Genomic DNA, 11,945 nt, shown 5'->3' with positions numbered 1-11,945 from the left:
CTTAGAAGAATAAATAATGGATTAAACTGCGATTAACACTTCTTCAGACTAGTCTCGTCCGGCTTCTAATTGCTATCGGATGGCCAAAATTTACACCTAATTACTATTAATAGTACTGTTTTTTGTTCATTTAAGTTGATTAATAGATTAAGTTAATGTTGTGGTTGGAAAACGGCATAATGTATTATTAATAAACAATGATGTTTTGATGTGGTTTTATTAAATTTATAGAGGAGATATAATTATGTTCGACGCTACCGCATTGGGAAATATCATGTTATGATGTGTTTATGAATAAATAAATAATTCCTGTTTCCTTAGCGTCGTAGTTTGTCAGAAAAGAGTAAATTATGTTATCTAGAAGTAACTACTACGACGTTACGTATCTTTTTTTCAAGAATTTACTCCTCGCAATATCTAACAACAATGAAAGAATTCGCAAAATAAATCCATCCATTCGTAGGTCATGTACCTAGGTATATTAACATAATAAAGCTGAAAACTTTCAGAGTAATTAAAAATGTTTATTTTTTGGGGGGTTTATAGGCTACTTTTTATCCAGATGCACGAAGATCCCACGGCACGTGGAACGGCTCTGAAGTGGTAAGGTACAATAGATGAAGTGAGTCTTCGCTACTATTTTTAACAAAAATACTGATGACGAGGGTAATCAAATATTTTATTGGTTTATTATAGTTTTCATTAATTCCATTATGTGAATAGTATCGGAAAACATGGATTAAAAACAAGGAAAAATAAAGCATAAACATTATGATTAAGCAATAAAAATAATGTAAAGGAATTCATTAGCTAATGTAGTACTTACAATAAATAAATAAATAATTACGTAATTTAAACCGTTTGTTTAATGTCGTACACCTCAAACTAAGAGTAGGCATAGATTAAGATTTATATTTATTTAGGTAAGTATCTACTTATACACACACTTCTTTTCACTTTGTCAGTTGCATTGGATTTTAAAGCATCTGAGTATTTTAAATATGAGTATATTAGGACTTTGTTTATAACAGAACTAGTAATCCAGGGTATCACCTGTCTCCAGAGGGGCCCAGCAGGGCCAAGGCCTGCCGGGGCTGCGGGTTGTTCGAAAGAGGTACCGCGGCCCTAGCACATAAGGCCTACGACGGAACACGACGGCTTTTAGTCAGTAAGAGTCTGACACTCCCTCACCGCTGCTAACCCACAGCGGGAGGGGTCATTTGATGATTTTTTACGTCGTTAAAAAAAAAAAAACAAAAAAGGGTATCACCTGTCTACATACCAAATTTCAATCAAATCGGTCCAGCTGTTTTTACTTGATTGAATAACAAACATACATCCATACATTCTCACAAACTTTCAGATTTATAATATAAGTAGCAATAGGATTTATAAATATTCTTACAGACTGAACATCACTGTCTAAAAGCCTTTTCCCAAGTATGTTAGGGTCAGCTTCCGATGTAACCTTTTGCAACTGAATACCAGTGTTTTATAAGGAACGACTACCTGTCTGACCTTCTCAACCCAGTTACCCGGGCAAGATTCCATGGCTAGGTACTATGGATTCGAAAAACTATGTAGGCACCTATTAACACGCAGCCAAAATAGCAAGAACGTTACTACTAACTACTACGCATAAAAATTGATACATTTTTCGAAACCGTAATAAAAATGTTGTAAACTGTTTTAACTACCTTTCTGAACGAAATCAATAAATATTACATCAATGGGGTCTTTAGTTTTCACTATAAAAGCTCAGACAGTGTTAGTTATGTATCAGTCCACTAATCCATTTACAACCAATTGTTCTTTACAATAGTGCAAAAAATGGCTTTTAAGGTATTTACGATTTTATTTTACTTAGAGTGTAAAAAATAATAAAAAAAAATACTATCAAGCAATGGCAAGAAAATTGTGATTTTATTATTCGATTAATCTATTATTATCCATTTATTTTTGGAGTTATTTGCTTTAGAGCACCAAAGTTTACAATAGAAACTAATGCAATCCTGAGATTGAACATTCAAGATTCACCTTATCAGTGTCGACAGCATATATTTCACTTTACATACAGTAAATATTTTATATTGCAGGTTCTATGTATCATAGCTGTATTAGCTGTAGCGGTGATATCAGCTGAGGAAGGTCATTCGTCCCAGTACATCCACAAACACGACGACCACCATCAAAAAGTGGAAATAAAAGACGAGCATGGACATCATCACGTCGACTACTATGTTAGTTATTCTTTAAAAATACTAAATTTTCTTGATCCCTATCATGTATAACGGGAATTATACAACAAGACCGACTTTGATGTCTCATACTCGTGGCATCAAAAGGACACTCTTTCCGACGTACAACAATGCTAATTGCAGTAGAATATCCACAGTCATTCTTCAGAAATTCATTCATCAAGTGGCCTTTGGCCTACTTCTTGCCCTTGTTCTCCTTGGGGAGACCCTTGTCTAGCGGCAGCGTCTTTTGCCTAAAACGTCGATGACTTTAAAAACTAAATACTAATTTAAACATTTCACTATTTTAACTATTTCCAGACCCACCCCAAGTACGAGTTTGAGTACAAAATAAAGAACCCCCACACGGGCGACCACAAGGTGCAGCACGAGCATCGTCATGAGGACAGTGTGAAGGGACACTACTCGCTGCAGGACCCTGATGGTACTGAGAGACATGTTCACTACCACGCTGACAAACACTCCGGGTGAGTTACACTTACAGTAGTTATATCTATGTATTCATATGTAGGTATATCCGCGTGTAGTTCATGTAACAGATACATAGATTGTCTAATTCAATCGCTTAATGTATTCTGAAGAAGGCGACAAACCATCTAATATACAAGGTGTTGATTTGCATTTGTGCCATAGGAGGAGGACGTACAATACGTAAATAATCGATTGGAATTACAGTAGATGGAAAATAACTAATACGCACTGCTTTTTTTGTCATTATAATGTCGTGGTATTTCCGAAGTCATCCAATTTTATGAATGAAATTTATGAGTGATCGTTGCGCATGCTTTGTGTTTGCGTTTGTGTGAGGGTGCAGCACGGTTTTAACGCCTGTAACATATGCGCCAAGTGTAAATAAGGCTAGATGACATTTACGGAATTCCGAAAAAAATGTAAAGAAAAAAAATTACGTACCAATTTTTTTATTGATTTGGATCGAGAATCATTAGCATAATTACCTCCTTGAATATGGCACGGATGCAAATCAACAGCTTGTATTTTTTATAATTTAATGTTCTGATCATAAATCTTTAAACTTTGATTAGCTTTCTTCCATAGTGTACGATTATGTATCGAATGACCATGTTGAAAAATAATGTGAATGAGGTTGTCATACCTACTACTGCAAGTTACTCTTATTTGATTTCTTCAATGATTGTTTTGTATGTTTTATTTTATTTTTTCTTTTTCTCAGTTTCCACGCAGACGTGAAACACAGCACTCATCACATCGTGCCACATCATCATAAGCATCATTAAAACTTAATTTTTTGTTTCATTTTATTACTTTTTGTTGTTTTGTCTGTGTATTTTGTTGTTTTTATGCTATAATAAATATTTTTTTTAATTTAATAATACTTTTTTTTTAATAAGAAATATAACCATTTTCATACATTTACGAACAATATTGTATTGATTCTAAAAATACTAACAAGGTTATCAAGCCCAACCTAGTTGGGAAAAAGGCTCGGGAGATGATGATGATGACACAACAAGGTTTTATCTATACTTATTTCTTTATTATTTATGCCAATGAAATTGGCGATAAAGATATTAAACTGGAAGAAATTGTTATTTTTAAGTATTAAAGAGCACCTTATAGAGTTTTGTGAAAATTATTAAAAAGTGAAATACAGCCCGCTGCTTACGTCACTGACAAAAGTAAAGCTAATAAGACAAATACTTTAATAAACTAGCTACCATGATTCAATACAGGTAAAAGCAAATTCTCCAAGCATTATTCATTAAAATAGTTGAAATGTTTGTACCAATGTCAGAATAGGGTAGTGTCCAGGGTCGAAATAATGAAATAATATTTAGTCCGCTTTTTAGATAATCAAAAAATATTGGATACGTATTTTTTCTTTTTTTAATTAAACATAAAATGACAAAGATAATACACTTCAAAAATTAGGAGTGGGGGCCTTTTACGTCACAGTGTCCTGAAAATTGTAGCAACTTGTGACGTCACACTCAACTTTAACACGCTATACCTTAACAAGTTCTGATCCAATTTAAAAAAGAAAAAATACGTATCGCTTAATTTTGGACAATCTACAAGACGGACTAATTATTATTTTTTAGGAAACTACCCTATTGTTTCAATAAAATATTTTGTAATTTCAGTTTATTTATTCTGTAAAATTTAATCTGACTCATACATTTACCAAGTCAAAGGCAGTTTGATATCTGCCATTCCTTTAACTGAATTAAGCAGTCAGATAGACAGTTGCTCCATGCAAACACTGGTAAATATAAACTTAAAATGAAAGCTGATTCCAACACATCTATATTGTGTGTACAAAAATTCATAAATAAATAGTTGGGAAAAGTCTACGCAGATGAAGATACTCTAAGATTTCGCATATATAGTTATCGGCACGGATATCGAGCCATGACCTTCATCTGCGCAGAAGCGATTTAATGCCTTATTGCCTTATGTGTACGGGTGCGCAAAGCGATCCCCACTCTTCCGCCGAGAGCTCAATATCCGTGCCGGTAACTGTAACTCACACATAATAAGTATTTATCTATTTGGAATTACGACCCCGCACGCGATTTAAAAGTATTTATTAGTATCTGTCTTTTACAAACATCTGTGTACCTGTATATTTATTACACTTTTTTTTTGTTTTGGAGTGAAAGTTCATCTAATGGACAAAAAACAGCACGTAGTAAGAATTTCTAAATAGTCGTGGTTTATGCAGAGTCGTAACTTGTCTGATTTTCCATTTTCATGCATTATTATATCTGCCAACTATGTAATAGAGCAGGTGACTGCTACAGTCTCTAATCTAGATTCTGAGCTATCTCTGAGGAAAATCACATGTAGCAGGTCCTACGTAACACTATACTTGGTAATTATTAGAAAACATGATGAACAGATAAAACATGGATGCAATGAAATCAAGCTGAACTAATAATACTATAGATTAGCTAATGCCCCCGGATTCACTTCGCGGCTCGTGAAAATTACTTCACCCATCCGGATAAAAACTAGCCTACGGCCAACCTCCATAAACGGGCTACCTAATACTGAAAGGATGGGTCAAATCAGATTTGAGAATTGTGCATTCAAGTCAACAAACAGACAAACAAACTCTTCAGCTATTAGTACAGACTAGCTATCACATAGCAACACACTCTAGCTATCACATATCCCTTTCAAACTTTGGTTCTAGGCCCTTACAATAATCAAATTATCTTACTTATATCATGGACACTATCTCATTATGAAATCTTTCTCATTTGCCCATGTTATTGTAAAAGTACTTGCAAGTGTGCATTTATGCGACGATATAATCAAATAATGCAAATCGGACTGTCGCAAACGTTATGAGCCCAAAGTTTCAAAGTGAAATCAGTATTACCTTGGTAGCTTTACTTTTTACTATAAAAGCTGAGTTTTTTTCAAACTATGTATCAGTTTACTCGAAGACGTTTTACCTTACGTACCTACTTACCTAAAAACAATTTTACAAAATGGTGTCTAAGGTAAATTACGTAAATCTCATAATGTTCCAAAAAATCAAGAAAGTTTTCTTTCGAGCTTTTTTGTCTTTTTTGATGGTTCAGATCGTTCTGAACTTGACTTTCATTTTTCAAATTATTATGATGATATGCAGATGAATCATTAACGGTTTGATAATTTCTTAAATTAGGTTCATTCCATAATTTATTGATTTAACATTTTTTTACAGGTTTTGGTGATAGCAATGTGTGCGTTAGCTGTGGTTACAGCGGAGCATGCGCACTCCTCTCAGCACATCCACAAATACGACGGCCATCACCATCCCGTTGAAATAAAAGACGAGCACGGACATCATCACGTCGACTACTATGTAATACTGGCCACTACAACATTTTAATATCGAATGGTGTAATATGACAAACCTCTTTCGGAATTACTCATCAATCCTTCTTAAATCCCGAAGCTGCATAAAAAAGATATTCGATTTTTGAAATTGTGTTTATATTATCGTCATGCTATTCTATTTTTCAATAATGAGCTGTCAATTAGAAATAGACTTTATGAAATCTGATTGACACTTCCGGTGATTAGCTCATTTAATCGACCATATAACGTTTTATGCTTTAAACTAGACATGTACACCCTAATTTTCTTCTTGTTCCGCAGACACATCCTAAGTACGAGTTCAAGTATGAAGTGAAGGACTCTCACACTGGAGACCACAAGGAGCAGCATGAGCACCGCGACGGTGACAGCGTGAAGGGAGAGTACTCCTTGCACGAACCTGATGGCTCCGTCAGGCATGTTCACTACCATGCTGACAAACATTCCGGGTGAGCTTCAATTGTTTTGATTTCTTTATTGATATCTAAGGAGATAGAAGAAAAAATCGCTTTTTGACTATTTTATTAGGTTTGTTAAAATTATTTCTTTATATTGGTTCATTATCATCATATCAGCGAATTGCTGTGCACCGTTGAACGGAGGTCTTCCCAACTAACGTTAACCATCCTAGTCACGGTTATGAACATATTGGTTCCTCATTCTCAAATTCTTTCGGTCTTCCCACTGTTTTTCTATATTTATATGCGATTACGTTTTTTTTATATTATTCTTTATAGTAACATTACTAACTTTATGTTTCAGTTTCCACGCGGAAGTAAAGCACAGCACTCACCACATTGTACCTGAGAAGCATTATCATCATCATCACTAAGCTTGTTTACTTGTACTACCAAATATTGTAATCTGTTCTATTACATTTTGTTATTTTGATGTGTAAATAAATGTTTGTATCTTTCTTAATTCATATATTTTATTTTCTCTTCTAAATTATGCCTAATAATCATAGAAAAAAAACACGTTAAACAATTGGTTTGCTGCTGAAATATGAGTATTTGCTACCTTATTGATTTTAAATATTTTCCAGAACATTTTCTTACGAAAATTAAAAAAAAAATTAGTCACAAAAAAAACACCGATAAGGAACACACAATTATTTCACGAGGCATGACCAGTACTTCTTTTTGACAGTCGCTAAAAGCAATAAAAAATATGAATAAGGTAAAATATATACTTCTTTTGAACATACAACATATACACTTCTTAGATCCAGCACAAAGAAACAACTTCAGGAAGTCAGTAAAATAAAACATTTCACATGAGTACCTATGTGTAGGTGAAAAAAGTTTTATGAGACGACATTATAACCTTCGCCGCGGAAAATTTAAAGCAAAAAAACCTTATTGTTTCACAATAACACTTAAAAGATGAACACAACCTCACAACCGTTTCTTAAAGTGAATTTCATTTTTTAGATTTAAACATCGCTTCTTTTCTGACGCCCTCAGAGCACGTAACAACAACATAGACTAAATTAGTCATACCGTGTACAAGAATCATTATAATGATCCAAGAAGCGTGCCAAACAATCATTTATATGCATGCTACTGCATGCTAGCATACTATGTTTTGTAAGCATTTAGGACACTGAAATCATTAAAACATCCAATTGTTTAAATTAATAGGTACCTGCTTGAGATATGTTATTAGGAATACCAATCATGTGATAATCAAGTTTTAATTGGACTTATTTTGTATAAATATGGTTCGTCAAACATAATAGACAGATATGTGTTGCTCGGGAGTTGATTGCAACACTTCTTTCTAGCAAAAATACATAGGAAGTGGTGAAGGGTTTTGGGGTTGTGTTATATTTTAAAAAGTGCTGATTTATCAATCTCGTTTGAACAAACGTTTTGGAGTTTGAGTTTTATTTCACTTTTAGTACGTTTCAGCTATCTTTTTCTTGTACAATTCACTTATTTGAGTTCTACTTTTTTAACGACTTAAAAAGGAAAATGGTTTGCAATTTAGATGAGTCTGTTTCTGTTTAGCACATCTTAAAGGATATGTGAAATATATGGTAAATGTAATGTAGTAATCGTTCTATTTATTGTGGGTAACTAATGATCTAGTGTGAGTTTTCAGAAGTTTCAGATTAATATTTTTCAACAAGCAACATTCCACTTATTACGTTACATTATGAGTATCTTTCTTAGCCTAATCCTCATTATCGTAGCTAAGTATTGCAAAAAGTAGGTCTTGAGTTTAATACGTAATAACTGTTTGACGAGATAACTATCGTAATTACTATATGCCTGATCACGAAACCACAAGTGCATACTAAGTAGTAGGTAGGGCTTACAGATAACTAAAAAAATATCAATTTCTTTTAATAATACCACCTAACTCATATCACAAGAAAATATGGCAAATAATAATACTCACTTTTAATGCAAAAGTAACAGATAGTCTAGAGCCTGATTAGGACAAAGTCTGTGGGCTTCATCCAGGTACGGGAGGAAAGTGATTCCCTCAGGACGCGAGTGCAACCGCAGGGAATAGCAAGTAAATTATATACTTACAAACTGCAGAAATATGAAGAATTAAAAACGATGACAAATGATCAAATCTCATCTTATCATACTTTTTATGAGGGTGTCCGAAATATGTAGTCCCTTTCCATAGCCGGTTCTACCTGTAAATAGACAAAATAACAGCTAGTTTCCACAATATTGGATAATGCTAACACAAAAAATGGGATTACAAACTCTGAACTTTAGTAAAAGGTAACAGAACAATATCATAATACACAATATTGTATAGTGATTGATGAGGCTTAACAAAAACAAAGTCTTGGAGTGGGCAGTCGGTCAACTTTATTGCTCTTTTCATCATCTATTAAAGACTCTTCCTATCCTTTATTTGCCACAAATATATTATTTTCAATGTGCTGAATGCATATTTACTGCATTTATTGAAAGTAAAAGTTTGAAAATTCAGAGCGATCACATAACAACGTTGCCCAGTTTATCTCAATAATTATTGACAATGCTTAATCAGTAACGATTTGACACAATAATCTTATTTTGTATTTCCGTTGTCACTTGAGCAATTAGTGTAGGTGTACGTAAAAATACACTTTTACGAAACATTCTACATTAAAATATCGTAAATAATTTTTAGTGCCAACCATTATGAAGTGAAATCCGTTTTACCTTGATTGTTATGATTTTCATATAAAAGCGGCCATTTTTTCTCACAATGTATCAGTTCATTAGTGAGCTTAGCACAATTAGTACAGCTTTACTTTATCTAACGAACAACACCAAAATGTACTTCAAGGTAAAAAAATAACTTTAAAAAAAATACTACTTTATTATAAGTTCTAATTCCTTGCCTAACTTCAAACTCAACATTGTTTCTTTAAAGTGAACCTAATCAACGTAGCATCCTTAAACTAAAGTCATCTTAAACCTTTCGTAGATTCTCATACATCATCTATTGGTGTTCTATAATCAAATTATATTGTTCTCACAGGTGATCTGCATCTTAGCCGTGGTGGCGGTTTCAGCCGTGTGTTCCGAACACGCATACTCATCCCAACACATCCATAGACATGATGGTCATCACCATGAAGTGGAAGTTAAGGATGAGCATGGACATCATCACGTGGACTACTATGTAAGATATGCATTATACAGGCTTAAGGACTAAAATGCATGCAATGTGTAAGGTGTAACACATCTTGCACCGAGTTGCGTGTTTAATATTGCGTGTTGCAGATTCAATTTACCAAAAATACTCTTAAACTTGAACATTGATTCGTTTTTGCTTACGGTTTTAGCCTACTCTAGTTCGGGTGGAGTAATTTAGAGAAATACTTATATTTATACTCTGTTTAGATGATTCAATTTGATTCATTGATGTGCTCGACCATAGTACTACTTAAAACCATTCCATCGAACTTTACTTTTCTTATTTTGAAAACATAACACAACTTGGCAGTCGGGTAAAAGAGAGAGCACTCGTAATTCCTTAAATAATTCCTTGTATTTTCTTCCAGGCCTACCCCAAGTACGAGTTCGAGTACAAAGTAGATGACAAACACACCGGTGACCACAAGGAACAGCATGAGCACCGCGACGGTCACGACACCAAGAGCGACTACAAAGTACATGTGGACCATATCATCCCTCATCATCATCATCACTAAATGATTGAAATATTGCTAACATTGTGATAAGCTTCAGCCGTTGTTGATTTAGTATGTAAAGCGTTATTTTGTAAATGGGAGGCTTTGAATAAATATTATATTTTTTTTATATACTCGTTTTACTATTTATTGTCTAGATGAAACATCCCAATTATACCCAATAAATTATTTAATTCATAAAAAGAACAAATGAAAATATTAAAAGCAAAGATTCGAACTCAAACTAGCATCTTTACAACATTAAGTTTATCAGTAAAACAGTATATCTGACACACACAGAGCGACTACAAAGTACATGTGGACCATATCATCCCCCATCATCATCACCATCACTAAAGGATATACCTAAATATTATGAACATTGTGATAACTTCCAGCCGTTGTTGATTTAGTATGTAAAGCGTTATTTTGTAAATGGGAGGCTTTGAATAAATATTATATATTTTTTTTATATATACTGGTTTTACTTAACTATTTGTTGAAAGAAAATTACAAAAATATATTTGCATCCAGATAAAAAAAAACATCTTTCATATCAGTAAGAAAGTCACAATAATTAATATAAGTTCTTTGTAATTCTTTTATACTGTCTGTCTGTCTACATTTCTAACTCCCCTACTACGGGTCTGCTGGAAGAGATTTCATTAGAAATAAGCAGTACCTTTGTAATATTTTATGTGACTTCTTCTTTTGTGTGTTACTGTGTAAGTACATAAATGGTTAAATACAAAATAAAATAAATAAATATAATCAGCATTTCTTAAATCCCTGCTGCATATAGCTCAATTTGTCTTACAAATAAGCAACATTCTCATAATTAGATTTAGGTACGTAATATGCGTATTAGGTATGAGGTAAACTGAAAAACTTGCATTTCTTGTAGAATTAATTGATCAGTAGAGAGAAATCAAGGAAACATACTTTCACGGTTTAAATAGTAGAATGCAAATATTATTATGATGATGTTCATTGCTGCACAAAATTGGTATTCCCAAATTACGAACCAAATAATTGTACCTTATTTTTATGCCAATAAAACATTTATTATTTTTTTATTTACCAAAAGAGTTTAGCTGCCTTTCCAAGGACGGAGAGGCAGACAGTAAAGATTTTATTAAGTTTCATAGATAAAGTACGAGATGATGGATTGAGCGAAAAGGTATCCGAGTTACAAAATTTGTTGAAAGTAGGTAGGTAAAAAAATTATTATAAATTCGTTCACACTTTCCAAAAACCTTTACTTATCATGTCATGCTGTTAAGTCCTGTTTTGCTAGGGCACCTATAGGTAATAAATAATATATAAACACATCTCAACGTTTTCCATGAGTCTCTTATCCTATTTATTGGCAAAAAGAACATGAAAATATATTTGGTAATTTTGACTTTACTTGTAGCTATCAAATCAATCAAATCAAATCATATCCATTTATTGTTTGTCACAGGTAGTTCTTACAAGTTTCATTGTTGTTACACTGTAACACCCTACCTAAAACCTAATGAACAACGTTTTACAAAAAAATTAAAACCGACTTGAATAAAATGTAGTACCTAAGTCTGACAAAAGCTATTGGAAAAACCGCATCAAAATCAGTTCAACGAACTGCAACCGTGAGATACCTAATCGTGCACAAATATACATACATATACATAGATTCAACT

At 33.2% G+C, this 11,945-nt stretch overlaps 3 protein-coding genes across 3 annotated transcripts; all 3 read left to right on the top strand.

The window, feature by feature from the left end:
- The first annotated feature begins 1,830 nt into the window (after positions 1-1,830).
- Positions 1,831-3,514, top strand: LOC135116774 (cuticle protein 19-like). Its single transcript, XM_064034336.1, has 4 exons — positions 1,831-1,842; positions 2,097-2,240; positions 2,559-2,725; positions 3,451-3,514. Exons 1-4 carry the CDS (start codon positions 1,831-1,833, stop codon positions 3,512-3,514), a joined length of 387 nt encoding a protein of 128 aa, XP_063890406.1.
- A 2,223-nt stretch (positions 3,515-5,737) lies between these two features.
- On the top strand, positions 5,738-7,031 carry LOC135116773 (cuticle protein 7-like). The gene is made up of 4 exons (XM_064034335.1): positions 5,738-5,749; positions 5,956-6,096; positions 6,393-6,559; positions 6,873-7,031. Exons 1-4 carry the CDS (start codon positions 5,738-5,740, stop codon positions 6,940-6,942), a joined length of 390 nt encoding a protein of 129 aa, XP_063890405.1. The 3' UTR covers positions 6,943-7,031.
- A 2,301-nt stretch (positions 7,032-9,332) lies between these two features.
- On the top strand, positions 9,333-10,284 carry LOC135116772 (histidine-rich glycoprotein-like). Its single transcript, XM_064034334.1, has 3 exons — positions 9,333-9,413; positions 9,609-9,752; positions 10,135-10,284. Exons 1-3 carry the CDS (start codon positions 9,333-9,335, stop codon positions 10,282-10,284), a joined length of 375 nt encoding a protein of 124 aa, XP_063890404.1.
- The last annotated feature ends 1,661 nt before the right edge of the window (positions 10,285-11,945 follow it).

The sequence above is a fragment of the Helicoverpa armigera genome, chromosome 4 (genome assembly GCF_030705265.1).
Source record: "Helicoverpa armigera isolate CAAS_96S chromosome 4, ASM3070526v1, whole genome shotgun sequence".
Taxonomy (NCBI): Eukaryota; Metazoa; Arthropoda; class Insecta; order Lepidoptera; family Noctuidae; genus Helicoverpa; species Helicoverpa armigera.
The sequence above is the reverse complement of the archived record's forward strand: the minus strand, read 5'-3'. Positions and strand labels throughout refer to the sequence as shown.

What these genes read in the sequence shown, in the direction of transcription:
- LOC135116772 (XM_064034334.1), top strand. Translation starts at nt 9,333, where the DNA reads ATGTATCAGTTCATTAGTGAGCTTAGCACAATTAGTACAGCTTTACTT. An exon ending in ACACCAAAATGTACTTCAAG is followed by an intron (nt 9,414 to 9,608) that starts GTAAAAAAATAA and finishes TTGTTCTCACAG; the next exon opens with GTGATCTGCATCTTAGCCGT. An exon ending in ATCATCACGTGGACTACTAT is followed by an intron (nt 9,753 to 10,134) that starts GTAAGATATGCA and finishes ATTTTCTTCCAG; the next exon opens with GCCTACCCCAAGTACGAGTT.
- LOC135116773 (XM_064034335.1), top strand. An exon ending in ATCATCACGTCGACTACTAT is followed by an intron (nt 6,097 to 6,392) that starts GTAATACTGGCC and finishes CTTGTTCCGCAG; the next exon opens with ACACATCCTAAGTACGAGTT. An exon ending in CATGCTGACAAACATTCCGG is followed by an intron (nt 6,560 to 6,872) that starts GTGAGCTTCAAT and finishes TTTATGTTTCAG; the next exon opens with TTTCCACGCGGAAGTAAAGC.
- LOC135116774 (XM_064034336.1), top strand. An exon ending in ATCATCACGTCGACTACTAT is followed by an intron (nt 2,241 to 2,558) that starts GTTAGTTATTCT and finishes AACTATTTCCAG; the next exon opens with ACCCACCCCAAGTACGAGTT. An exon ending in CACGCTGACAAACACTCCGG is followed by an intron (nt 2,726 to 3,450) that starts GTGAGTTACACT and finishes TCTTTTTCTCAG; the next exon opens with TTTCCACGCAGACGTGAAAC.